The sequence below is a fragment of the Rhinolophus sinicus genome, chromosome 8 (assembly GCF_057876585.1).
Source record: "Rhinolophus sinicus isolate RSI-liver-muscle chromosome 8, RSI-T2T, whole genome shotgun sequence".
NCBI lineage: Eukaryota > Metazoa > Chordata > Mammalia > Chiroptera > Rhinolophidae > Rhinolophus > Rhinolophus sinicus.
In genome coordinates, this window is record NC_142508.1 from 65,475,411 (window position 1) to 65,502,826 (window position 27,416).

Consider the following 27,416-nt stretch of genomic DNA (forward strand, 5'->3'; position numbering starts at 1 on the left):
AATAATTTAAAAATTTCAGTGCTCCAACTGAACTATACTAAAAATAGAGCGGCTAACCAACACTGACCTCCAACGATGGTCTGTTCTTATCACAGAGAAATTACTGAAGGATTCTGAAACAGTCCTGAGTTATCCAGAAAAAGATGAGTAAGCTGAAAATCCTAACAGCCTTGTTATTATATACCAAGCTTTAATACTGGCGACAGCCAGAACCTAGTAATGCATCGTACACATGAATAAACTTTATTTAAATTTGGTGACACTATTAAAAAGAATTCTGACAAACACATACTGAAAACCTTACGTACACCAGTGCACTGGTGTACTATACTTGAGAGCAATAATGTACATTCTCCACATTATTTTTCTAGAGATACACAATGATGTTATGTTTCTCTGTCTAAAGATCTAAAAAAAAAATCGAACGTATATAAAAAAATTAGCTACAAAACCAAATGCAGGATATTCTATGAAACCCAGAGACTATCAGAGCCAGTCTGGGGAAGAACAAAAAACAGTAGGTGCACTTGTCCTACATCCATGACCTTGGCTAAATCACTTTGCCGCTTAGCTGTCGTATCTGTAAAATGAGGGGATTGCCAGATGATTAAAAATTTCTCCTGGCTTTAACATCCTACACATTTTTTAGATTATCAATTACATTCATCTCTATAGATAAGAAGGGAACAAGTACCACCACTTTCCAGCTTTTTTTTAAAAAAAGAAAATTTTAACAAATGCATATAGTGAAACTGTACATAAGAGAGGAGCAAAATGTGGTTCTCTAGCTGTGCAGTCCCCTTGTCTGTAACCCAGAAATCAGGCAGAAATCCCTGAAACCTATTTAGACGAAGATGGCTAAATATTTAGATGAAGATGGCCAAAGCACAGCATTCTATTGAGTGGCATTTACCTCTGTAGTCCAAGAAATGTAAAGAGGAATCCCTGGGTCAGGCAAAGATGCTACAAACATAAGATACAATTTACCAGACGGGCTCTTTTCCTCTCCATTAGGATATGCTTTAAACTACAAAGGCTGCTCAAAGTCAGCGTATAATCACTGTTTGTATAAACCTCCTCAATCCCCACTGCACGAGGAACGTCAAGATATCTGTTCTTTTCTTCAAAAGCCCTTACTAATCTAGGACATTTTAGGACTGTTTCCTCCATCCTTGTTGGGAAAGCTAGTGCGTATCACCTACCTCTTTAAAAATAAAAAACAAAAGATTTAATTTCAGTGTAAAAAATGCTTAGAGCTATAGCTATATAGTTGATAAGACAATCTACTTAGCTATTAGCTAAGATGCACACTTATCTAGAAGTCACTAAATCAACAAATTTCTACTACTGAGAACAGTCAAGAATAGGATTAAAAAAGGATTCTGAATAGATAAAACAGACATTTCAAAATATATGCTCTCAAATTTAAAATTAACTTGGCTCTCAAAAGTCAATTTACTCTTAGAAATAATTCAAACAAAGGGGAATAGGAGGAAAGGTGAAGTGTTAGAGGCAAAAAACTAGGGCCAACAAGGGACTGCTGTCCTCAAAAGAACAGGTTAGAAAACTTAACATCCAGCAGTAAGAAAATTTCTCCTGGCTTTAACATCCTACACATTTTTTTAGATTATCAATTAGATTCATCTCTATAGGTAAGAAGGGAACAAGTACCACCACTTTCCAGCTTTAAAAAAAAAAGGAGAAAATTTTAACAAATACATATAGTGAAGCTGTACGTAACAGTGGAGCAAAAATTCTCCTAGTAATTTGAAGTAAAATAGGGTATCTAACAGTGAATATCTTCATAACATATAACATGAAGAAATGTTACAAAAGAAGATGTAGGATAGGATTCCAACTTAATTTAACAAAACAAAACAAAACAAGACAAACAGCAATTCTGGTGAAGTTCCCTTAAGCCAGGCCAGCGTTACATCTTGCCTAGACCAGTGTAATGGCCTCCTAACTAGTTTCCCTGCTTCCTCTCTTGCTCCTTCATCACCCATTTTTCACAAAGTAGCCATAGATTTCTAAAATGTAAATTTATGATCAGAAAGGAGACTTCCCTTCTGAAACTTCCCATGCAAAACTCAGGCTGAAGTCTAAACCGTTTCACCTGGTCTACAGGGTTCTTCAACCCTGCTGACAGGGTGCTATCAGCAGATCTGCATCCAGCCTCATACATCCTACACTCTGTTCTAATCATACTGAACTGCCAGAACATTCTAGGCTTCTCTGCCTTTGTACATGCTATTCCCTCTTCTAGGAATACACTAGCAATTCAACTCCTACAAATTTATCCTACAGATACACTAGTACATGTGCCCAACGAGCTATATGCAAGAATGGTATCTATTAAACCATCTTTCTCTAACAGCAAAAGATTGCAAACAACTCAAATGTCCAGAACAATGTGTATCAGTATATCATTTGTGGTTTTTAAAGATACATAAACACATGTTTATACATACATAGAATTTTCTTTGGAAGGGTATATGAAAAACTGGTAATACACCAGGGATGCCAAACAAATGTATACATGTGGACACTTTGGTCAACGTTGCTCAAACAGTAATTCACCATAATCAGAAGAGTCTGGACGCTGATGGTAACCACTTTGAGCACCTCTTGTAATTGCAGCAGTCAAACGTGACTTGTATTTATCTTTTGTTATCGGTATATATTGAGTATTACAATTTTAATAGTTTTCCTTTCTTAAAATGTGTATACATTTTTTTGGCACCTTCTGCATATTGCCTCTGGGGAAGAAAACTGAGGGATCAGAGGTGGGAAGTTATTTCTTTCACCATCACCATTTTGTACTGTTTGAAATATTTCCCCCCATGAGCTTGTACTGAACGTGGTAGTTATGGAATACTGGTACAGCACAATCCCATTTTATTTTAAAAACTGTATTATATGTACATGCCCATTTATAAAAGCACAGGAAAAACCCCTAAAGGGAACACCAAACTGTTAATAGTGTTTACCTCTGGGAAAACAAAGTAAAAGCGTTCTTTAGGTTCTAGTATAATTTTACAATTACTACTCTTCCAAAGAATGAAACTAATCAGATGATACAAAAATGCTTGAGACAAATTTTAAGTGGAGGAAAGTTGTAAGACTTGCCTCTGCAACTTCAATTCCCTCTAACACTTGGGGAGACACATGGCTGCCAGTACCCTCCTCCTGTTCTCCTCATGTCTGCACTTCTGCAACAGTGTTCTAGCAAGGCTCTCGAATCCACTCAAGAAGTCTAGACTTTACTGCCCGAGTATAGGCAGAAACTCCTTTTACTTCATTATATTTATCAGAAAGCTTCAGTACTGCTTCCAATTGTACTGGATTCCTTTTTCCCTTTAAAAATTATACAGTATAGATTGTATAAAAAGAAAAAATTGGTAGTTGCCAGAGGTGGAGGGTGGGAAAGGTAGGTGAAGGGGGGAATAAATTTATTTAAAGAAAAAAAAAGTCTACCTGGTGCAGGTGTGACGACTTAACTGAAGGGAGTGGGGAGAAATTTACCTAAGCAACTTAGGAAATGAAGAGACCGTAAGACTAAAGGAACTATGTGAGTACATAGCACTGTACTGCAGGTAATAAAGTTGTTTCCTGTGGGACTGTCGGTTAATAATCCTTACACCTCTATACATGTATACTGGGAGTGAGCAAAGAACAAATAGATGATGAACAGTGGCAAAAGAGTTACAATTAAAAAAAAAAAAAAGTGATGTGCCAAAGACAAAAGAGGACACAAGGTCTAGCTTTCCATATGGTCACATTCTGCTAAACTTTTTTGTTTTTGTACTTGATCTTCTCTCTCTGCAGATAGTATTTCCTACTTAATCTCCTGAATTTGTACTCCCCCCTTAAAACAACAACTACAAAACCCAAAAGCTTGGCTCTTCCAATTAAAATCCAGGCTTTCAATAATATTGCTTCGGCTGCAAGTTTATAGATCAATTCAGGTACGGTAGCAATGTATTCTTGGTTCTCAGCTATAATCGTCCTCCCCAAAACAAAGGGAAAAAATTATACAATACAGGTAATAGGAACAAACTCAGATAAGCAAGAATATAGGTAGACCTATAGGTTTTATATAAACATTCTGGTTTATACCCATAGTCTCCTCCCAATATGTACACATGTATTTACTCTCACACGAGAGATCATATGGTGTGCACTATTTGATAACCTGCTTTCTTTATGAAGAATGCCTCAAATATCTCTCCATTTCAATATCCTATGCATAATATATTGGTTGCATGACATTCTATTATATAGACGTATCAATTTAACCAGTCCCTTACTGTTGAATATTATTCCCAGTTTTTGGTAATTCTGCTTTAATTAAAAAAGGGGAGGAGAAGGTCTCTTTGCATTATAGTTATACGAACTATAAAAAAGTAAGAAAAGTCACCCCAAACCTAACCAACCTATCAATACTAGTTTTTAATTTTGTTTTGACTAGTGTTTCGATGTATATCCATTTAGTTTTTTCCACTAGGCACTCATTCATTCGTATAATTACTTACTGAGCTCTTGCTACATGCCAGGTTTTTGCTTAGGCTTTTTACTTTTATTCCATAACAATTTCTGTACTATATTTTTAAAAAGCCCCCATAAGCATTTTGCTGGTTAAGCTTCCCAATCAGCTTTTCTAAGTGGTTGTCGGACATCACTCCTCACATGGGATGTGATCTTGTTTACTTACCGATTTCTCTACCCAATAGATTTTTCCGATTAATCGAATTTCCTCATCCATATAACCCCAACTTAGTTCACTTAACTTTTGTATTGTCTGGTGGTCATCACTGTTCAGTTTAATGGCCAACTACTGCTAAAGTTTAAAGATTATCGCTTTACCTCTATATAGCACATTACAGTTACAGTTACAAATTTATGTGCCATAAGCCTACATAACATGGTAGAGATGTCATTTTACAAACGAGGAAAAGGAAGGTACAAAGAAGTTACCCCTAATGGACTTGCCCAAAGCCATATAGCTATTAGGCCACAAAGCTCAGATTTGATGCTCTTATAAGATTAAAATAAAAATGTATGCTTCTTTTGTATTGCCTGATACACCTAGATGAGGGTTTCTCCTCCAGAAAGCCCTTCCCAACGTCTTTCACCAACTCTTGTAACTGACCATCCCTCCCTGCACTATGAACACACTTTTATCATAGTATCAACAACACTATTTACAGATATCTTGCCCCATACTCTATTTAAGACCCTGAGGAAAAAGATCCTTTTCTCATTCATCTTTGAATCCCCAGTATCTAATGCAGTGCTTGACGCAAAGTAGAAAGGCAAGTGTTCAAAGGATGAAATAAGCACATTACGAGTGTTCAATAAATACTGCAGAAATTTAGAGCTAAAACATCTTGGCTGATCCAATTCACATCGTTTCAGAGAAAGTCACATTTCCGTATATCTAAAAGCAATTAGGTTCAAATATAAAACCTGTATTCAATGAGCAGACATTATCAATATAGAAAATGTTGTTCTGAAGTACCACTCACATTAAGAGGAACATGTTAGTAATAATACTTACTAATTGTAAAACACACAAAACAGTTAACAGATGCTTTTAAATAGTTATCTTTAGGAGTCACAAGGCCATAGCTCAGATTTAGCCATTTTATTACGACTGACTACTTAACAAACAGGGCATAACAAAAATCAGTATAAATTGCTAATTATGCTTGAACTAATGTGACATTTGTTTTCAAATTTGATTTACAGAATTCATGGTTTTAAACGTGATTTTGCTCATTGCTTCCTCTTTTCGTTTAAATGACTATTCTTGTATCATTGGAATGGTCTTGATAATATTTCAGACTTGGTCCAGCCATCTAGAACTGTCTACCAATCTATGCAGAGCTTTTGCACACATCGGACATGTGTAGGAACATGTGCAAGCAAACAAGCACTATTTAATACAATTTAACTTCTATATTCCTTAGTAAGATACTACAGGGAACAAAACAAGGAGCTGGCTAACAGAGCTGTTTGGTAGCTCAAAAATAACTGCTTCTCCAGTGTTTCCACTGTAGTACCTATCCAAAGAACAGTTCGCAATCCCAGGCACTCACGCCCCATTGTGTTGAAGACCTGTGTAATCTTAGTCATACAGAGTGCACATTCTGCTCCTAAAATATTAATGTTTTAATGTAAAAAAAATTTACTTACCAGTTAAATTATTTAACTCACCGCCCCCTCAATGAGCACAATTGAAGCTCCAAGAAGATGGATCATGTTTATCTTGTGGCTTCAAGTACCCCGGAATCATATCACTTTGTACCCTAAGGGTATTCATATCCCAGTTTGAGAAACAGGGATTAAACTAGCCACAACACTTAAAAGTTCCTACATGTTCCTACAACCCCATTCCCTAAGCTCTTAAAATGCTAATTTTCTCAATAGCTTTTCAAATCGGTATTGTTTCTCTTTTCAGCAGTTCATTAGTATGTCAACACTTCTAAAAGAACCTGTAAGATACAAGTTATTTCTGGAATGACAGAAAACCAGCACAAAGACCCTGTCCGTCTCATCTACTGAAGTACCAAGATGCTCATTTGGAAAATAGAAATTTGAAGAATTAGTAAAGCTTTCATTCCTGTTCCCTTCCTCCTTCTCTATTTGCTTGTAAGAAAAATCTTAGTAGTCATTTAGATGATTCATACATATAAACTTATCTAAGCATTTGTAATTCCCACCTCTACACACTCCTTTTTTGCCAGTACGCAAGTGCAATTAAACGATTTTCACATTTTCTAAGAGATAAAAGAGATGTGCTTTCTGTTAGCCTGAGAAGATACAATTCTCATACCCAGAACCCTACTTTGTTGTTTGTGAGATCCCAAAGCCTAGTAAACCCTGACATTTATGAGAGGCCGGTTTCAAGTTCCCTGTGATGTCCATTCATTTTGTAGCAGAAACCGTAGGCTAAAGTAAATTTTAAGTGACCTTTTCAAATGTTTTTAAATTTTTGATAACTGTAACACTCTGATGTAAACATGGGTCATCAGCGAGGCTAACTTAAATTAAGACAATTTTAATAAGATACCATATTCTCCAAGAACAGGATTCCATCTATTCCTCATCAAAATTATAAATTGCCATAGGTCATGGACTTTTGAGGTCATTTGCCAAGAGTCAAAATGTACGTTCCAGAGGTTTCTACAGAAAGGTAGCCACCATTTCCTGGGGATTTTCTGCGTACAGGCTCAGACTGGTACTTAATGCTTTTACACACACTCTCAACTCTGAGAACAGCCTCTGTAATCGATGTTATTCTCTCACAAATGAGGACTGTAGGAGTAGAAAGGTTAAGTAACTAGCTCAGTGTCACCCAGCAGTGCAAAGTTTCAAACAGGACTCTGGCTATAAAGCCTGTATGCCCTCGATCACCCACCCTCCTGCATCTCCTATACCCAAGAATGATCCAGTGATTCCTTCAACCCCAGGAGGGTTTTATTACTTCTATTTTCAAGACCAAGACATGGAAATAGTATTTACCTCTCCGTGGCTGCAGTCAGTTTGAGGAGGGAGAACAGAACCTGGCTCTCAAGCCCCTGGTCAGCAATCTGTCCACTAGTGCATCTTGTTCTTTGGCCCCAGGTCTGTGATCATTCTACAATAGAAGTACAAATCATTTTATGAACGCTAAATACATACAAGAGCACATACAGTATGAAAAATAAACTGAGGGCAAGATTTAGATTGCTAAAATTGGGAAAGAAATAACATACCTGTTAATATGTCACCTTACTAATTGAGCCATTCCATAAATGTCTAGAGCCAATAAAACATTCACTTATTTTTTTAGACGCGCTAAATGTCTAAAGGGGACTCTATAAAGGACTAAAGATTTGTGATTATCAAAATAGCACCCCATTGCGATCTTGTAACCAATATAACAGCTCATGTATATACTCGCATATTCAAACTACCAAAAAATTAAGTCTAATAGATTCAGTATAACAGTCCTTTAACAATTTATTTCATTATCTTCAACTAGTAGTGGTTTTATTGATTAAGTTAGTTACATCACGAGTAAAGATTATTTTTCAGTTTAATAAGGTAACTATGGGGGGAGTTTTCAGTGACATTTGAAAATCCTAGAAGCACAGCACTGAAATACTTTTTTTAGTCAAATAATGAAATACCTTTTTTTCAGTAAAAATACTAATTTTCTCCCTAAATTACAAATGAATGAACTGCCAAGCTTCAGGCAATGGCAGAGTGGAGCTTACCTGGGGGGAGGGTGGGGAGGGTGGAGGGTGGGGAGGGGGAGGGTGATAACTCCCAAGTGAAATGAAAGAGCTAAATTTGAATTAAGTTTCCAAAGAATTTGGCATATGAGGTATAACTAAGAGAAAATCCATCTCATAGTTAACTAAAGCCCACAAAACTAAGCTGATATACTACTTCTCTAGATGAAGCTGAAGAAAAGTCTTCTCTGTTGAGAGGCAATTTATAACTTAGACTACTTAGTCCAAAAAACACTTTTGTATTGGACTCAATATACTATCACTAGCATGCCTCAAAGGAAATAAGATTTTATAACCCGGAAAAATCTAAGGGTAACTAAAAAGGAGGATCAAGTGTGGAGAAATCACTATTCTTGGGGTATATGTCAGCAGTATATACACAATGTCACATCTTTACACTCAAATACTAATCACTGAGAAAATACATAAAGATACTGCCAGGGAATACCTGAAAATAATGACTAAATAAAGTTTAGAGATGTCTAAAAAAAGAAATACAGTATGTCAAATCTACACAATCTAATTGTGAACCACGGTCTTCGAAGTTACACATTTTTGCCATTATTGCTCTTTCTAAACCTGTATGCTCATTCTCAAAGTACTAAATTATGACAAATCTTTGTTGTTTGAAGAGGAGCCTAATTTTTGGCAAAAGGGCCTGAGGTCATTTGGAACTAAGATAGTCAACTGGTTTCTGGTTTAAAAAAATGAAACAGCCTAAGATGTGGAGTGAATTTAAGACCAGCAGCAGCCCTGACGCAAAAACCCAGTTTCTAGAGGTGATTTTCTGCCAGCAGACACTGTGGTGCAGGACTCCGCAGGGTCCTCGTCAGCCACAGGTGGCCTCCACCACTCCCAAGGTCCCCAAGCCACCCAGAAGTCTTAGGTGGGTGTCTTCATTTTCATTTGTTCTTTAAAGCAAAATCCTAAAGATCTTAAAAACAGAATGCATCTTAAGGATAACTTTTATAGGTTCTAAATTTTCTTGTTGGTTGAACAGATCCCTAAGACAACTTTTACAACTACTCTTAAATAAGCAGTATTTTCCTACGTGGACAAACTTCTGTTGTAATCTTCCTCATACTACTCATTTAAGTAATAAGTTCCTCTGGGTAAACTTATAGCCACAGTTTATTCTCTCTGTAAATTTAGTTCTCCAATAAAAACAAAGAATGAATCCTGGCATACAGGAAATCTCAAAGGATAGCAACTCTGTGGACAAGGTCTATACCATTAAAACAGCATAAATGATGTATAAGACCAGGAAGTTGATGACTGCATATGGCACAACTGAATCGAGCAGCAAAATATGGTCTGTGGAGCACAAAGCTAACCTGGGAAAACAGGCTTTACTCCTGGCTCACTCACAGACCTGCTGGATTTTAATTTTTAACCCTTGTGGAGCTTATTTTAATAAAACATGCCACCTGTCACCCACAATTTCAAAAGGAAAACAAAACTGAAAATCACAAGAATGCAAAATATTACACAAATGGACTGATATATTAGACAATTAAGTGTGGTTCCATTCTCAAACCTGGCACTCTACCAAGTTACTGCATTTAGTTACTAAGTGCAACTTTATTGTCCAGGGGGAGAAGGAACATTTTGTAGGGTTTTCAAAAAAGATGTTGCAAGACCCTCCTATGGAGGCTGATTGCTGCAAAATCCTACAGATTAAGATTACAACAAGGGACTGTACAATTTTGCTTAGCACCAGGCTGTTTAATTTCCTCATAAGCTTAACATTTTTCCCAAAAAAATGTTAATCAAGACTTTCTTCTCTCCAAAGCAACTGGAGTTGTTACATCAACTTCGTGCACGATAGTATATTAATGTACGAGACTATCTGAGGAAGAGCTAAAAGAGAAAACTGGCAATTCAACAGAAAGTTTTTTAGTGATGCAAGAAGACTTAAGGACAGAGTAAATTTAATATACATGCCGTTTAACTTCTTTTGCCGCCTATAGGCTACATGGAATTTTAATTTTACAAGTCGATCTAAACTCAAAGAAAGTATGAAGACTTAAGTATGCGAATGTTTACTTAATGCTGAACTTAGGGCTACAGGAAGTCAGCTACTAAAGAGTAGTTACATTAGGCGAAGATATTTATAACCAATTGCAGCTAGTGACCCAGGATTCAATTACAACATCAACCCTCAGATTTCAGCGTATGGGCAAATTACCAGTGGAGTCAGGAATAAATTTATTCTGCCCTACTGGCGCTTTAGATCGGGTTGCAGAATCCGGAGAACTGCCTTCGCCTAGCCCTAAGCATCAGGTACTAAGTACTGTACTAAGTTAGAGTAAGGACATTTTAAAACGCGAGGAAAACTCAAGGGTCGCCTACCCAACTCAGCCAGCCCATAATCCCGAATTCAGGAATTTGTCACGTCACTTGAGATCAGAGTGAAATTAAGTTTTGATCCCTTTGAGATCTCTTAGCGCACAAAGTCAGGCTATCACTGCAAGGGGAGTGCGACTCTGGCTCCAGAAAAACTACTTGGTGTCGAACTCGTGTCTTTTCCGCCCACCGTGGGGGGCCGCAAAGGTCGAGTCCAGCAAGCAGCCCGGGCGCGAGTTTGGGGGCGCAGCAGGGCCCGGCGGGGGCGGCGAGCGCGCGTCCCCCCGCCCGCTCAGGCGGCGTCGAGGCGCGAGCAGCTCAGCCAGCCTTGCAGAGGGAGCTCTCGGCAGCTCTGGGGTCCCTCTGCTCGCAGCCGCAGCAGCGCCGCCTGCGCCACTCGGTGGAGACGGAGACCAGCGGCGGCGACGCGCGGACTGGGAGCGACCACCGAGTAGCCGAGAAAGATCGCAGGGCGGCCAGGTAGGTTCCGGGGACCGGGCGAGCTGGAGGATGGGCAGCCCGAGAGGCGTTGGCCAGGGCCCGATACCCATACTGTACGGAGGCCCGGCTGCGCGCGCGGCGGCAGCTCTGGTCGGAACTCGTGAGCGAAGCGGGCGCGGAAGCCGAGCCGCGGAGATTGCTTCTCGGCTGAGGCCACCCGCCTCGGGAGGGGCGGAGGGCAGAGGGCGGGCCGTGGCAGGGTGATCGGTCGGGCCAAGAGCCGGCCTCGAGGGCAGAGACAAAGGAAGGAAAATGGAGTCGCCGGCGCGCGGGCCTCTGTCGCTGCCGGAGGCCTAGCGCGCCGCCAAGAGGGAGGCCTAGCGGGCGGGTGTGTGTTGGGGGGGCTGGCCGGGCCCTGGCGGGGAAGGGCAATGGCGGCGGCCGCGCCGCAGCAGGGACGGTAGAGGGAGACAAACACCCCCCGGCGGCGGCGCTGGCGCCGGGCTGCAGCCAGCGCCGACCGGAGCGGCCCCATCGTGACACCTAGAGGCGGCCCGCGAAACCTCCTCCACCCGGGGCCCCCTTACCTCCGCGCCACACCCCCCGCAGCGCCCGCTCCGCCGCCGCTCCACCGCTCCGGCCACCCGGCGTCCCCGGCCAGCTCCGCGCACCCGCACCGGCTACCGCCGCCGCCGCTGCCGCCAAAGAAGCAGCTCCGCGCACGGTTTAATCGCTCCACAGGCTCGGACACAAAATGGCGGCGGCGCGGTGCAGTGCGCCTGCGTCGGCGCTGCCGGGGCCGCGGGTGCTGATAAGGGAAGGGACGGGTGGGGGGGCTGGCCGGGCGAAGAGTGGAGGGCGGGGGAGGAAAGGTGAGGGGAGGGGTTGGCGCAGGGCAACATGGGAGGCGGCCCCGGGCGCCAACTTTCAAAAGCGGGCGCGATGGCGTCACGGGACGCGCCACGAGTCACGTCACGCCGCACGCGCCCTCCCGCGCTCTCGCCCCGTCGCGCGTGGGCTCTGCGGGCGCCGAGATGTCCGGGCTCCCGCTGGGTGGGGCTTCCTGGGCGGAGGCTCCCGCCTCTGGGCGGTGCAGGATCCCGGCCTGTTTGACCTGGTTCCCTAGTCGCAGTCTCCCGCCTTGAACTCGTACAGGGGGTGGAGAGTGTTTGGAGGAAGCAGGCGAGGGGCTAGGTGGTGCGGCTGAAGCGGTTCTTGGGCCAGGCCCCGCCCCAGTCTCCGCCCTAGCCTGGCCCGACCCGCCCTCCGAGCGCCGCGCCGCACCGCAGCCCGCCACGGAGTAGGACCCGTCCGGTCCCCGCGCATTCTGATCTTAGAAACAATCCAGCGCCTGCGAGCGGTAGCGAGAAGACCTGTCTTTGCCCATCGGCTTTTGGGGATCTCTCTGCCCTAGACAAGGGCTTCCTTTTGGTGTATCCAGGCCACCTCAGCACGGAATGGCCCGCGGAAGATCAGACTAGAAGCTCTTACACGACCATAGCAGTCGTCTTTCGCCGAAAGAAGTTTCTATATTCGGTGCGGTGTAATTCTATATTTTAAAACGTTCATTTCTTGTCTTTGCCCTGAGAGCTGTTAAATTTTTTGTGGGCGGAGTCGTTCAGCCCCTCACTGTGCGGTTTCCCTTCCGCGAGCGGTAACCCCTCCCCCTCCCCAGGATGCACCTGCGGACTCAACCCAACCAGCAATAAAGTTGACCGAGGTCTTACTGGATGTTCTGGGGGCTCTGGGAGGAGAGCTTTGGTACTTTTGGGAATTTGACTCAGGATTGTATTCTCAACTCCCTTAGATATCACTGACAACAAACGGATCCAGCGTTCCATTTGTTCCATTATGATAATGCCCCAATATTGACAGGTCGTCTGTTTCTTGTGTTTTTTTTTTTGTTTGTTTGTTTGTTTTTTAAAGGGAATCAGAAATCCGGACTTGTTAAAATGTAAAATCCCCACATATTTAGACGTTGGCAACTAAATCATGTTTTAAACTGCATGAGTTGACTAAATCACACGTGTGGGCTGTCATGACCTCTGACTTGGAGGAAAGAGTGACGAGAAGTTCCTGTGCCAAATACTAGGACTCCAGCATTTAGAGATAGGGTAATGCAGAAGGAGACTGAGATGGAGCAGCCAGGAAGGCAGAGGAAATCCACAGTGTTGAGTTGTGAAATCTAAGGGCTGAGAAGATTTCAGATAGGAGGGGAGTGGTCAATTGTCTAGTGCTGCTGAGGGGTATACGTGGGCCAGAAACATGGCTTGGAGGTCACTAGAAAATATCATTAGTAGCCTTGGCTTGATTCGTGTTGGTGAATCAGAGATGTGGACATGACCAGAATGGGTTGAAGAGTGAATGGGAACGTGAGGAAAGAGACAGCACACATAGACAACATGAGAAGTTTTGCTGTGAAGGGAGCAAAGAAATTCAGGAATGGCTGTATAAGGATATGGGGTCAAGAGGAGATTTTTAAAAGATAGTAGGGTTCTAGAATATGTTTATGTGCCATTGGGAGTGATATGGGAGAGAGAAGGTTTACTTGACCTGTATAGGAGTGAAATCCATGGGAGGATATAAGGAAATGGAAAGGATTGACCTTGGATAGGAAGAGGATGCTTCCACTGTGATAAACAGGGTAACAAAGGTGAAGATGGATGTAGATTCAGGGGAGATGGAAAGCAAGCTCAGCTTTCCTAGTAGGACTGCCGTGGCAGCATTGGGTACCCATTTGAAGTTCATGATCATGAGTTTACAGTTAAACCAATTGGTCCATTGTGTGGTTTCTCTTCAGCAACATTCAGCTGCTAGAATACAGATATGAAGAAAAGGGATCATTTGGTTTCTCAACACCAGGACTCAAAATTTTCTGATTCCTCATCTCAGGCACTTGCCTTGTGATTAGCTACTATTCTAGAAATGTGTGAAGTATTTGGAAATTTTACATGTGACCCCTTTTCTAGAAACCAAATGATCCCATGTGTCTCTTATGTAGTACACCGTAAGACTCAAGCATAAAGAAAAGGCGAACTTAGAGGAAAATTACCAAACAGATACCTCTGGAGTGTTTGCATTTTCTCAGCCCTCTACCCCAAACAGCTCCTGGTAGTCTTAGGAACTATTTACAAGAAACAACAAAGCTGACTTTCACTTAAGTCATTAGCTTCTTTTTCTAGTACTTTTAATAATCTGATTAATTCACTTTCTCAAAGATTTTACCTCAAACCATCTTCCTTTAAGAGTAAGGTGCAAGAACATTTTATAAGGCTTTAACATGGGCAAATATAAAGCAATGTATTGAGATGGAAAAAAACCTCAACTATACTTACAATTATATTTATAACTGCTATGGTCAGAATATTTGTATTCCCTCCATAGTTCATGTTGAAATCCTAATGCCAGATGTGATGATGCTAGCAGGTGGGACCTTTGGGAGGTGCTTAAGTCATGAGAGTGGGACCCTCATAAATGTGAGTAGTGCCTTTTAAAAGAGGCTTCATAGAGATCCCTAACCCCTTCTACCATGTGAGGGCACAGTGAGAAGGTACTGGGTATGAACCAGGGAGAGGACTTTAAGAATGTGACCATATTGGTGCCTTGACTTGGGTCTTCCCAGCCTCCAGAACTGTGAGGAATAAATGTCTTCTGTTTATAGGGCACCCAGTGGTATTTTGTTACAGCAACTAAAACAACAACTATATTTATACTATATCCAGTATAATTACAACTATATGACCTGAGTCATCACTTTGAAGCCAGGAATGGGGTCCAAGTGGCCTTGGAAGCTGCTTTCTGAAGGCAAAGATCCCATGTGCTGCTCTGACACAGCTGAGAAAATGCTAAGATTCACTACTAGGAAGCAACAAAAGGAAATGTTTCCTCCACCTTGTAGGAAATTGTGATGTGTTCTGCTTCATGGAATCAGCTCCAAAGACCAAGGAATAGAAAGCCAAACCAAAAGGATAGGCTGCTTCAGGCTGGACAGAAACAAGCTAGAAGGAAAAGTAACATGATAAGAGCCCGACAAACAGGATGATAAAAAAAAGGACGGGTTTGTTCCCTGCAGTACTACACCAGACTACCTCACCAATGAGAACGTGGGTGATTTAAAACCACTCAGTGATTTAAGGAAGTGTTCTTCCCATGGACTGTCTCTTAGGTTTGTAGTCCACAGGCGTTCAGGGCATTATCAGCAGAAAGCTGTCAGCTTACCACATGCCATTGGTGAAGTCACCACGTGGGTGCCAGGATCTGGACCTCAGCCTCACAGGTAGGAATAGAAATGTAGTCTGTATTCTGCGAGTGGATTCCTTTCTTAAAGAATGGTCAGGTTCACAAGAACTTAATGGGTGAGTAGAGTGCTGTTTTACTAAGTAGCAAGTGGACCAGTGCTCTTAACGCATATGTTGGCAAAAGGCATGTTCTCTCCCTACTAGACAGCCTCTTGGGAAGCCAAATTACTAAAACGCTTTGGCGAGCAGTTAATTAGATTAAGAGATGTCAGTCATATAACTTAAATGTTTAATATCGCCCTCTCTGGATGCTGGAGTCAGATGGTCCAGCATTTGAGTTTTGTATTGGCTCCTTATTAGCTGTGTGATCTTGAGTGAATTAGTAACAACTCAACTGCAGGTTTCTTCTCAATGAAAAATAGGATGATAATTGTACTTCACATAGTGGTAAGAATTAAATGAGAAAATGCAAGTAAAGCTTTTGATGTAGCCCTAGGCACCAGTAATCATGCAATAAATATAAACAATTATTATTTGTTATGCTTCTTACTACCTACCCTCACTCCCAAATCCACCTTCTGATAGAAATGTTTTAGATTCATTCATAGACTGACTAGGCTTTCCTTGGCTTGAGAGCCATTCTTTCTGAGAAAGGTGTACTTTGTGCTATAATTCTCAGGAGAACAGTTCTATTTTCAAGATCTTCCTTGGCTCCCACATGTTGCCCCATGAAGCTTGCAACAATCATGATCATTTATGTGTTTTGTTTTTTTTTAGAACTCTTTAAGCAAGAGAATCAACAAATGAAGAAGAGATGTGTTGATTTTCTGAATAACAGTGGGCAAGACTCTTCCTGCCCACTTTGGGGATAAGACCTAAAGTTACACTTGAACACTCCTGTTGTCTCTGTATTTATTGGAGATACGTGTAAGATATAATCCAATTCAGTAAACATTTACTAAGCACCTGCTGTGTTCAACGCCCTGTTCTAGCCACTGCGGATACAAAGATGACACAAGATGTGTTTCCTGTCCTTGAATTTAAAGTTTAACTGGTCAGGCTGATTAGAAATCAACAATAACAAAAAACAATTCATGCCATAGTTGTTATAATGGGGAAAAATAGACTCAGAGATAACAGAGCAAATCATTCCCCAGGAGTATCTCTTTTCAGCTCGATGTTAACAAGCAAGGCACAGGCATTAAGGTGAAGAATCGTAATCAAGGGCAGAAAAGGGCACAGAAGTATTAGGGGGGTGCAAGACATCCCACACCATTGGATTAGGGTGTAGACTAGTGATGCTAAACCTTATTTTGGAAAGCTTTCAATGTCAACTGCTAAGGCCAACCACTTTCTCCTAACATTTTAAAGACCTGCCCTTCCACCTCTACCCAGACCACAGGAATTGATATCTGCTTTCTTCCGACCCCTGTAAAAGCCATAATTATTTTTTGCTTCTCAGCTCAAATTACTGCTTTCTACAATGTAAAGTACTTTACCTAGACCTACATCCCACATTTGGGAAGTAGGTTACTTTTGTTGTCTCTGGTCTTACCTGCATTTTTTCAGACATGATCCTCCTTTAATAATCCATCTCATTTTGCAAAAGACCTTTTCATGTCTGCCCTTTTAATTGATGTTCACAGCTCTATTTGAAGAGCCAGGCATAGTTTTGTCCCAACTCAAGAAACGAACACTTACTCAGAGTCATCCACTAACTTGTTGGCAAACCCAGAATGAGCTCTCAGATCTTCCAGCCCTAGCCTCTTCCCTCTCTCTCGCTCTTCTTTCACTGGCTGCTCAGAGGACCTCACACTGCCAGATGCATTTTCATTTTTCTAGCAGTCCTCTGGAGATGAGTCTTCCCCTCAGGCTGCTTTGGAAGGGGAGGAGAAGAGAGGTCTGTCAGGCAGGCTCTGGGCCTCTGCTCCCCCACCTTCCCCCACTTCTCCAAATTGTGATTTGTTCTGAGGGAAAAATGGTTTCTGCCCCTAAAACAAGTTGGACACTACTGCTTTCATTCAAAGGAAGGGCTTTAATGATGGAAATTTCAGGCTTTTGGAAGGCAGATAGCAGAGGTATTTGGAATGATGACTTAACAATCTATAATTATGTCCTGAAAATCTGCTCGAGACCTAGGTCCATGCTTGAGGCTAGGTAATACTGGAGACAGGTGATGGCCCTCGTTCTCCAGTGCCTTATATCTTATATTAGTCTTATATCAGACTAAACTTCATGAACGTTAGGTAAAAGTCAGGGGTGGAGAGGCAATTAAAAGGTATGGGCTGCAAGTGTAGGGGAACAGATTGGTCACTGGACATCACAGCAGTCATGAGACTTCACAGTAAAGCAAGGATGACTACCAAGTTTTTGCCTCCAGCTTATAGCCTTCTCTTCTTGGCCTAGAGCTCCATATCCAGCTTTTTTCTGGATACTTCCTTCAGGATGACTCCCAGGCCACCCTTGTGGGCCTTGTCACTTCTCCCAACCCGCTTCTCTAGGGCTTTCCCATTTCAATGAAAGATACCACCATCCATCCATAACCCAGGCCAGAAGGGTGGTGGGCTTCATTTTTTCATCTCCCACATACTATCAGTCACCAAATCCTGTCTATTCTGCCTTCGGGACATCTCTTCACTTGAACCACCTCTCCATCCTCACTGCCCCCACCCTGGCCCAGGCCCCTATCATAGACTTATCACTGCTTCTTGCCTCCTCTCTCCACACAACTGCCGAGTGACCTTTTTAAAGCATAGATGTGATCACAAAATTCCCCTGCTTCATGCCCAAGGATGGCTCCCCAGTGCCCTGAGGGTAAATTCCAACTCCTCTGCAGAAGGCCTCTGTGACCAACCCCTCAATCACCTCTTCAACCTTGTTTCTAACAGCTCCCTCTGGCTCCTGTGGGTTCAACTTGCTTACCTCCTCGACCAGTCTGACTGTTCTCTGTCCCTATATCGTCCCCTGCTCAGGCTTCTGGTCCATTTGTTAATTGGGATCCTGGTGGTGATCATGGGGGGCTGTGGGGACAGAGCCAGGAGAGCAGTTTCCAGGCTCTTGACCTCACGTGGAAAGGTGCTGGCTCAGGTAGTAGATGGCCATCAGCTGTAACTAGTTGGCCATCAGCTGTTACCGGTTAGCCATTAGCCACTGATATAACTGCCGTGGCCTCGCCATAGCCTACGTTCTTATGCGGGGAGCGGGACCAGAGACCCCGCATGACACATGGTGCAGTGAGCAGGGTATGGTGCCGGCCAGAATTTTCAAAGGGGTAATGCAGCAATTTGTACGTTTGAAAGCTCAGTTTTGCCAGCAGGGTATGGCGTTGGCCAGAATTCTCTGAAGAGCGGCGGAGCAGTTTGTGCGTATGAGCGCTCAGTCTTGGGAAGCCCGTGAGGAGCGGTGCCAGGAACAGGAGGAGCGATCTGCTTGGGGGAAAAGTGACACCTCGGTGAAGTGGTGGGCGTCTGAAGCCTCCAGATGGCATGCCATCCTGTTGGCTGTGGCGGGTGTCACCTTTTGGTGGTCTGCTGCTGCCATGGGCTCCTAGAGTTGTGGACACCTTGCGCCTGGGCCACCGCCCACTCGGATGCCTGGCATGGTGGGCAGGATTCCGACCAGCATGGGAAAAGCCATGCAGCTGCCGGAGAGCTGGACCCCCATGGAAGGGTGGCAAGACGTGGATGGTTCTCCAACCAGCATAGGCCAGAGAAAGCGAAGGTCACTGCGGCCGTGTGGGCTGGGTGGTGCTTGCTGGGATGGCCCAGATGCAGGACTTGTAGTCCCAGGAGGAAACGCTTGCTGAGTCTTTGGTGGGAGATGTGGGTGAGGTCAAGGTCGTCCCTTACCCCCAGGTTGGGGAGAACTTGGAACCCTCACCCTGCGAAGAGGGCACACATTTTGAGGGCAACGCACAGCCCTGGAGAATGACTATGGACTATGGGGAATTGCCTTCCATCCCTGATTTCATGGAGCGCTTGACTGTTTGCTTGGGAACATACCACCATGTAGGGAACTGGCGGATGTTTACTTCCAGTGTCTTGCCTGGCTGCCAGCGAGACTGTGGTGCAGAAAGACCCCTTCTTAGGGTGCAGGAGGATGTTTGCAACTGGCCACCATGAAGAATATGTAAGCACCTTGGCTGTAAGCCACTATTGTTCCAGCGTGGTACCCTGAGAAACCCTCGCTATGCCCAGAGGGTAGGTGGACGTCGAGGTACATCCTCTGGGACATTGTTTGAACTGGACTGGAATCTTTTCTTGTGGGCTGGGTTCCTGGCGCTGGGCCCCTTGCAGAAGATGCTTGTCGCATGGATTGTGAGGCGAGACCCTGGAGGGGTGGAGTGTGGGAACAGAGCCAGGAGAGCAGTTTCTATGCTCTCGACCTCATGTGGGAAGGTCTGGCTCGGATAGTAGGTGGCCATCAACCGTGACTAGTTGGCCATCAGCTGTTACTGGTTAGCCATTAGCCACTAATATAACTGCCGTGGCTACGCTAGGGATTTGGTTGGTTGATTGGCAGAGAAACCGATGATGGATTGCAGCTAGCAAGTGAGGGTAGGTTGGTTGGCAGAGAAGCGGACAGAGGATTGCGCATCGTGTGGAGCTTGCTTCCTGTATCTCCAACCCAGCTGCCAGCGAGAATATAGTGGTGTGGGCCCCCTATCCATGGCTCCGTTGGTGTTCCTTTTTGGCCTCACCATATCCTGTGTTCTGGTGCAGGGAGCAGGACCAGAGTCCCTGCATGACAGGACTATGGGGAATGTTTTGAGTGTCCAGGCTTTTTCTGCATTGAACATACCGTGCTTTCATACTCAAAATGTTTTCAGGTTGTCTTTGAGGTAAGACCAAGACGTGACTTAGGGTGTTGGATATAGGGAGCCAAGAGCTGGATACAAGTGTTAGAGGTATTCATCCAAAGCTAATCTTGATCACCTACTGTGTATTTGACCTGGGGATAGTAAAGGCAGATGCAACCTGATTAAAATAAAGAATTGCCCTGGAACATGTGATAAAAATGCAGATTCCTTGGTCCCACCCCAGACCTCTGAATTTGAATCTCTAGGGAAGTTCTCAGGTGAATCTTAGAACTGGGTAAGTTGGAAAGGCTTAACCTGATTTCATTCATAAGAAATAATTCAGAATTGGCAAACCCATAGAGACAGATTAGTGGTTGCCTCAGGGTGGGGGTAAGACCGGGGGATGTGAAGGCCCAGGGCTGATAGCTAAGGGGTGCAGTTTCTTTTGGGTTGATGAAAACGCTCTAAAATTGATTGTGGTGATGATGGCACAACTCTGAATATACTAAAAGCCATAGAACAGTATGCTTTAAATGGGTGACCTGCATGGTATGTGGACTAAATCTCAATAAAGCTGTTTAAAAACAAGTAAACAAACAAACAAAAAAAAGCCTTTGGACCAAACTCCATAAGTCATCTTCCCCAGACTTGAGTGGTGCCTGTTACCCAGTAGAATAGTCAGCAAATACTTATGGACATATATGTTGGAGAGTACGAAGTAAATGAGCAATTGCAATGGGGTGTAATATACTGGGGGAAGTGCAGGCTCCTGTGATAGGAGAGTAATGGAGGGGCAGCTTCCTGAAGTGATCTGTGATGTTTAGGTTGAAGCCTGACAGGAGAACAGGCATTAATTAGCAAGGCAAGATGAGGGGTGGGAAGAGTGTACCACGATGGGGCAAGCAAGCCCTGCACGCGGCTTGGCAAGGCACCGGTGCAGAGAAAGAAGTTAGGTGGCAGAAGTGAGGCTGGAGAGGGGAACAGACTCAAGGGCTTTGTGAGCCAGGTTGAGGGGGCTGGAATTAAACAGAAAGCCTGTTTGTATTTTAGAAATCACTCTGACTGCACTGTGGAGAATGGGTGGAAGAGGGGCAATACCAGGGCCAGGAAGCCTGTGAGGGGGCAATTTTAGTGTCTAGGTTCTGGTCAATGTGTCCTGAACCTGCGTTGGTGTCAATGGGGATAAAGAGAGGTGGACAGGATTTAGAAATATTTAGGGCATTTAATTGAGAGATTCTGATGGCTGGCATGAGGGGACGGAGGAAAAAGTCAAGTATGAGACTCAGTTGAGTGGCTTGGGTACCTGGGTAGCTGGTAACCCCCAAAGCCCTGGAGGAGAAACCGACTGAGATGTTGTGTTTGCTTTTTGAGCATGCTCTTCAAAAGGAGGTGTCCAGTCAGTCAGCAGTTGAATATGGGTGTCGGCGGTGAAGAGAGAGCGATATTAGTCACTGGCATACCGCTTCAGCATACAGATGGAAGCCAGAGGAACGGATGAGGTGGTTCAGTGAATATGTTTCAAGAACGAGGAGAAAAGGGCCTAGAATGGAATCCTGTGGTGTGATGTTTGTAAGAGGATGCTTGAAGAGGAGGTGGAGGAGGAGATTGTAAGGCAATTCAGAGGAAATAGCGAGAAACGTAGGTGTAAGCCAGAGCAATTCATCTGCTTATTAAGCTGCGGTAAGTCAGCATTTAGTGAAGGTTCACATGCCCTGGGTAGATTCAGAGACAAGTGAGACTTGACGGTTAACATCAAACTCCAATTGTGGCCATCACCCCATGCAACCTTCTGAAACCAGAGGCCCCTTGCGTGCCGGCCAATAACAGTCTTATTTCCTAAGGTACATTGTTCTTCCTCAGCAGTTTGTATAGGTCCTGGAGTCCTCCCCAAGCTCACCCTCCTGTACTGCCCAGGGCCAGCAGTCAGGCCTTCTGTCCATGGGGGATGGGGGCCTGAATAAGACACTCCAGGGCTGTCTGGAGCAAGTGGGGTACGGAGGGAAAGGAGGGAACATGTCATATGCCTAGGGTTCAGCAAATTGTACCCACAGCAGGCACAGAAACAAGAAAGCACCTCCGCTCTGTGGGCGAGACAAAGAAACAGTCCTCCCACGTGCCACCCCATCTGCTTCTTTGCCTTTACAACATGCTTTTTTTTCTTTGTTTTTTTGGTTCTCTGCAGCTTTGACTACATGACGAAGAAGACTGGGAGACAGGAGGCAAGGTAAGGTTGGAAGAAGGCAAGAGGAAAGAGGGAAGTCGGGAGCCTCTAGTGACATCAACACAATACAATAAATCAGGCCCTGGACGACCTCCGCCTGGTCCCTCTTTTCTAGCACGTGCGTATCAGTTTCCCCTTGGGAAGAGCCCCGACAATGATCGCCAAGGCTTGGTGTGGCCCTGACTGACGGAGCGCTCCTCAGTGTCAGAGGCCTTGGGGGCCCGTCCTTCTGTCCCCTCAGAGGCTTGCACAGGCTACACAGGACAGCTGGGTACAGGCTTTTCCTGCCCTGCTGTCTTTGACTCTTGAGATGATCAACCTCCCATCACCTTGGATGGCAGGCTCCTGACTGTCGAGTCCAGGGCAGCAGGAATGGGTGTCTCCCTGAACCTGTGTGACAGCAGGATAGGAAGTAGGGGGGTGCTGGGAGCGGCTTTGCCCTGTGGGAAAATTTGTGGGAAGCACCTAGGAGGCTGTGTGTGTTGTGGGAGGGGAGGGTTTACAGGAGGAGGGACAAGGGCTCTTCCTGCCCTCTGCCATCTCACAGACCTGAGCATGGACCTGACTTCAAGTCATTGATGGCGAGGGGGTGTGACCGTTTAGTGCTCTGAGCTAGGTAGGCATGATGGGACAAAGACTAAGGCTCTTTTTGTCTTGGCTTTGATAGTCCTTCACCTGTACCGGGCTGTGCTCACAGCGTCCTCCTTGATCCCCACACACACCCTTGGCTAGGGCTGAATACTGGGCTATGGCCCTAGGACCCTCCTTATAGAGGACAGAAAGTTAGGGTCCCTGTCCCTTTCCAGCATTGGAGAGCAGGGATGTCTGTCACTCAGATTTTCAGTGACAGTCCCAGTTGATCCCCCAGCTGGGATGATATTTTTCCAGCCTACATTTCTTGCCCAGGCTGTCGTCTCCTGTGGATTGAACTAGAAGCTCGTGCTGGCCCAGTCACACCCCTGTCTGCACTTTCCCAGGACCTGGTCAGCTAGTGTTTACTTCCTCTTTCCTCACCACAGGCTACACTTTGGATGCAAGACAACAGTCCTGCCCTACTAGTGGGCCTCTTGTGGGGCCCCCAGGGCTGGTTCTGGGACTGCAACCCTCCTGCAGGAGGGGCCCTTGAGGCAAGCCCAAGTTGTGGCCAGCTTTGGGTGCTGCCTTGGTCTCTGTCTCGTTTGCCTTCTCCACCCTCTGCCACTGCCGCCTACCACCCCAAAAGCTGAACTGCACACCATCACTCCCATGACGCCTTTCACTGTCAGAGGGAGCACAGAGCTGTGTGTTAAGGGCTGTCTGCCTGCCCCACCCCCACCCATCTGGAATGAGCCACCTGCATCCACACACAGGTGTTTCCTGTGCTCCTTCCTGTTGCCGTTTTTTTTTTTCTTTTTTTTTTTTTTTTTCTGCTCAGCTTGGCTTCCCCAGCAGGTGGGTAAGGGCCCAGCCAAACGTCTTCACATACAGTTCTAAAACACTTGGGGGCAGGGCTCCCTGGGGATCTGGGTCACACCCCCTCCCCCGGGGGGACTGTTGGTACCTCATTGGCTTTTCCTGAGTGCAGGCACACACACTTTCCCCAATGTATCACATCGCTATGCTGCCACCACAGGCACAGAGAGTGGGCTGAGGGAGTGGGGAAGGCCCTGCTGTGCCATCTCCCTTGCCCCTGGATAATGAAAGCTCTGGAGGGAGAGGAGAAGGGTGGGGGGCCTGTTTCTCCATCCTTGGATGTGGGCCTCCCTCAGGCCCTCCTTGGAACAGGCCTGCCATCCTGAAATCTACCCCACCCTCAAGTTCCTTCCATAGAATGCTTAGCTTTCTGGGGTTAACATACTCACATGCCACACAGCTCTGGGGGGAGGTGAACCCTCTCCCTGGAGTCCTGCTTCCCAAAGCAGAACAGGTCAGTCAGCTGTGGGGGGCCACGGAGTTCAGTCAGGTTTGTTATTACAGAGAGGAGGCGGCTCTGAGAGAGAAGGGACTTGCTGTTTAAGGTCACAGGGCAGCCATCCAGGTCTCCTGCCTCCCAGGTCCTAGCTCTTACCCTCTGCGAGGATCTCTCTTATTACCCAGCCCTCAAGGAGCTCCTAGCACTCCGCCCCCTGTGTAGGAGGCTGCCAAAGCCGAGGGGCAGACCTACCGTAGGAGCCTGGCATTCTTATGGGGTTCTGCTGCCTCCTGGTGGCCAGGAGCTCCAGCCACCACCACGCCTTTTTTTCCTGCCTGATTCCTTCTCTTTGCCTCCTGGTAGCAGAGAGCTAGCTGCTGGGGAGCCATTCCCAGGACTGGCACCGTTGGTCCTTCTCTAGGTCAACTCCACCCGGGTCCCTAGCTTCCAGGCCCAGGGATGCCGAGCCTGCAGGCTGAGCCTCCTCAGGAACACCCCACCACCCTTTTCCTCTGCCCTCCAAGCCCACTTCCGGCCTTTGGGCTCTCTCCCACCTGGATTTCCAGGACAGAAGCACATGCCCTTGTCACAGTGGGATTGTGGACCCACGAGTGTCAGGAAGGGCCACAGGCAAAGGGTGCTGGAGCCCGAGGGGCAGGAGTGCGCAAGATCAGGCCACATAGGAAAGGCATTTTTGCTTTTTTATTTTCTGTAAAACTCTGTAAATAAAATACAAAACCAAGGGAGGTGGTGGGGCAGAGGCAGGATGGCCAGGCCCGGGACACTGATGTGTGGCAAGTGTGCGGAACTGAGGCTGGGAGGCACTTGACTGCAGGCACTGACGACCAACCCCAAGGGCAACAGAAGAATATATTAGATTTTCATTGATAGGAATCTGTGGGGGAGGGGTGTCTGGAGCCAGCCCTCACCCTCCCTGCCAGTGCCTGGTGAGCCCTGAAAGTGGGGGGAAGGTGCACTGGAAGCCAGGGGTGGGAAGTTCAGAATGCTGTGCTGGCCATGCTGCCGGGCCCAAAGATTCGGGGCAGGGCATCCAGTGACTCCTCTAGCCGTCGATGGGCAGACTGTCCCTCTTCCCCTGTAAGGGGTAAGGATGGGGTAAGGAGTGGCCCGAGTCCCACCCAGCCCTCCCACCCTTGACCCCATCTCACCCCTACTCCCAACTTCCCAAATGTCCCTGAACTCTACTTGGCCCTCTGTCCCATCCAAAGTCTCACCGCACTGCTGCAGGCTCTGCCGAGCAGCTTCCCTCACGACTTCTGTGTCTGTTTGGCACAGGTACACCAGGGGCTCAATGCCCTCAGGAGCCTACCGGGGGGAGGAAGCATTGAGGTGGGCCCAGCGGAGCAGGTGAGAATAGCCCAAGGCCCAGGGCTGGGGGACAGAAAGGGTGGGTGGGTTGGCAGGTGTCACCTTGATGCAGCCCAGGGCCAGGCAGCCAGCTACTCTCGTCTGCACATCGTCATCCTCCAGTTGGTCCAGGAAGCACAGTAGGGCCTGGGTAAGGGTGGGAGGCAGACTTAGCCAGACATTGGGAGCTTGGTACCCCAGCCTTTGCCTGCAAGGGAGCCCTGCCCAACTCTCACCCTTTCCCGGAAGGCAGGGCCCAGTGACAGGCTCCGGAGCTGGGTGCTGACAGCAGCCATGACCTTGTTGTTGCCATGGACGAGCAGGGAGCTGAGGGCCCGAAGCCCATCCCTTCGCAGCCGCCCCTCAGGTGCCAACCTCAGAGCCTTGAGCACAACAGCCTGATCATCTGAGTTCAGATTCCGCACCAGTAACACTGAACAAAGGAAGGAGGGTTTAGAACAAGGTAGCAGGGCAAGGAGCCTCCTGGGATGGGATCTGTCGTCCACTCATGTCCCCATGCACCCCTCAAGCCCCCCAATAGGGTCAGGCCACTTTGTGATCAGAGTCACTGCCTTACCCTCCTCAGCAGTCTCATTCACATAGGCCTCCATCGAGGGGCTGTCCAAGGTTTCCACATGACTCCAGAACTGGAAGACGGTTAGCTGTTCTCCAGGGCCTGGCTGGGGCCTCCTGGGCAGCTTCTGCCCCAGGGCATCCTCCAGGAACTTGACACACACTGTGGGAGGCAGTGTCACAGACCTCAGGGTTTAAATGGACCCAGGCCCTTTAAGGGAAGAGTTCCCCCACCCCAAGCTCAGGTCCAGGGGCCCCCTGTCCAAACCCTACCCATCTGGGTCCTCTTGCACAAACCTTTGCTATTTCTTCCCTTTGCTCAGCTCAGTATGTCTGTGTGGGCTGAACTGCCTTACCCTGCAGTCCCATCACTGGGGATCTGAGAAAGGAGGGCAGGTAGGCAGCCCACTCACCGGCCTTAGCTAAGCCTGGCTGGCGCAGGGAGAGACGGGCACCATACTGATTGCAGAAGGTCAGGAGCACCTGCTCCACGGGGCAGATGAAGGGGCTGAGTCCCTCTGTGCAGTGGTCCCAGAAGGTCAGGAAGCCGGGCCGAGAGGCTGAGAACTGCACCACTGTGAGGAGGTGTAAGAAGCTGTTAGCAACAGAGCAGACAAGTGGGCAGACAGGTGGGGCAAGGAACGAGCTTCAGGGCGACACTGAGCCACAGCCCACAGGGCCTTTACCTTCCTGGGCGGAAGTAGCAGGGGTTTCCCATCGCCTGCTAAGCTTGCATACCGCCTCAAGCACTCGGGCCTCTCGCAGCAGTCGCTCCAGGGCCCATGCCTCCTGACAGCGCAGGGGCCCAAATGTGCCCAGTTTCTGGAGAATGGGGGGGCCAAGTAGCTCAGACCTCATGGTAGAGCTTGGGGAGGTTGGAGCCCAGGAGCTACAGCATGCATTAGGAGAGGTTGGGGGAAAGCCAGGCTGTGGGAGGTGTTCCATTCAGTATGAGCCAGATGCTAGGGACCTGGGGCATTGGGGAGTGGAATGCAGAGGAGGCGTGGAGGGCTCCCTGGGGTAAGGGGCTATAAGGGGCGGGTGGGGGGAATACCAGTAGCCTCACCAGCAGGAGGTGGCTGCAGTGGTATAGGTGCTGGACCAAGGCAGTGTCCAGAGCTGGACACTCTGTGCTGAGGGGGCGAGCAATGGGGGAGTCAAGGTTGTCCTCAGCCCCAGGCTCCAGGCTGCTTGGGGGCCTGAGAGAAAAATGGGGTCAGTCACCCCAGAGGCACGCATCACCATCTGGTCACCAGTG

The 27,416-nt window shown here is 46.4% G+C and overlaps 2 protein-coding genes and 1 long non-coding RNA gene across 12 annotated transcripts in view; 1 reads left to right on the forward strand and 2 right to left on the reverse strand.

Annotated features, from left to right (window-relative positions):
* The window catches only part of CTCF (CCCTC-binding factor), a 43,724-nt gene extending 31,854 nt beyond the window's left edge, over window positions 1-11,870 (reverse strand). For 2 of the 5 annotated variants that reach the window (XM_074314724.2, XM_074314725.2), the window contains exons 1-3: window positions 11,657-11,870; window positions 7,528-7,642; window positions 6,199-6,311 (exon numbers count right to left, since the gene is read on the reverse strand). The gene's annotated coding sequence lies outside the window, so the exon portion shown is untranslated. Of the gene's footprint in view, window positions 1-6,198; window positions 6,312-7,527; window positions 7,643-10,634; window positions 10,659-11,656 lie in introns of those variants that run through there. The other 3 variants (XM_074314728.2, XM_074314726.2, XM_088800313.1) reach the window with 3 other exon arrangements.
* LOC148757597 (uncharacterized) lies at window positions 10,806-22,416 on the forward strand. The gene is made up of 2 exons (XR_016022060.1): window positions 10,806-11,108; window positions 22,288-22,416. It is a non-coding gene; the product is annotated as an uncharacterized LOC148757597 (long non-coding RNA).
* A 2,488-nt stretch (window positions 22,417-24,904) lies between these two features.
* The window catches only part of RIPOR1 (RHO family interacting cell polarization regulator 1), a 39,031-nt gene continuing 36,519 nt past the window's right edge, over window positions 24,905-27,416 (reverse strand). For all 6 annotated transcript variants that reach the window (XM_074314720.2, XM_074314718.2, XM_019755828.3 and 3 more), the window contains 8 exons: window positions 27,225-27,357; window positions 26,845-26,980; window positions 26,572-26,733; window positions 26,163-26,321; window positions 25,822-26,018; window positions 25,649-25,732; window positions 25,453-25,543; window positions 24,905-25,313 (listed from right to left, as the gene is read on the reverse strand). In XM_074314720.2, the coding sequence (XP_074170821.2) occupies window positions 25,216-25,313; window positions 25,453-25,543; window positions 25,649-25,732; window positions 25,822-26,018; window positions 26,163-26,321; window positions 26,572-26,733; window positions 26,845-26,980; window positions 27,225-27,357 (1,060 nt within the window). In that variant the 3' untranslated portion in view covers window positions 24,905-25,215. The remainder of the gene's footprint in view (window positions 25,314-25,452; window positions 25,544-25,648; window positions 25,733-25,821; window positions 26,019-26,162; window positions 26,322-26,571; window positions 26,734-26,844; window positions 26,981-27,224; window positions 27,358-27,416) is intronic.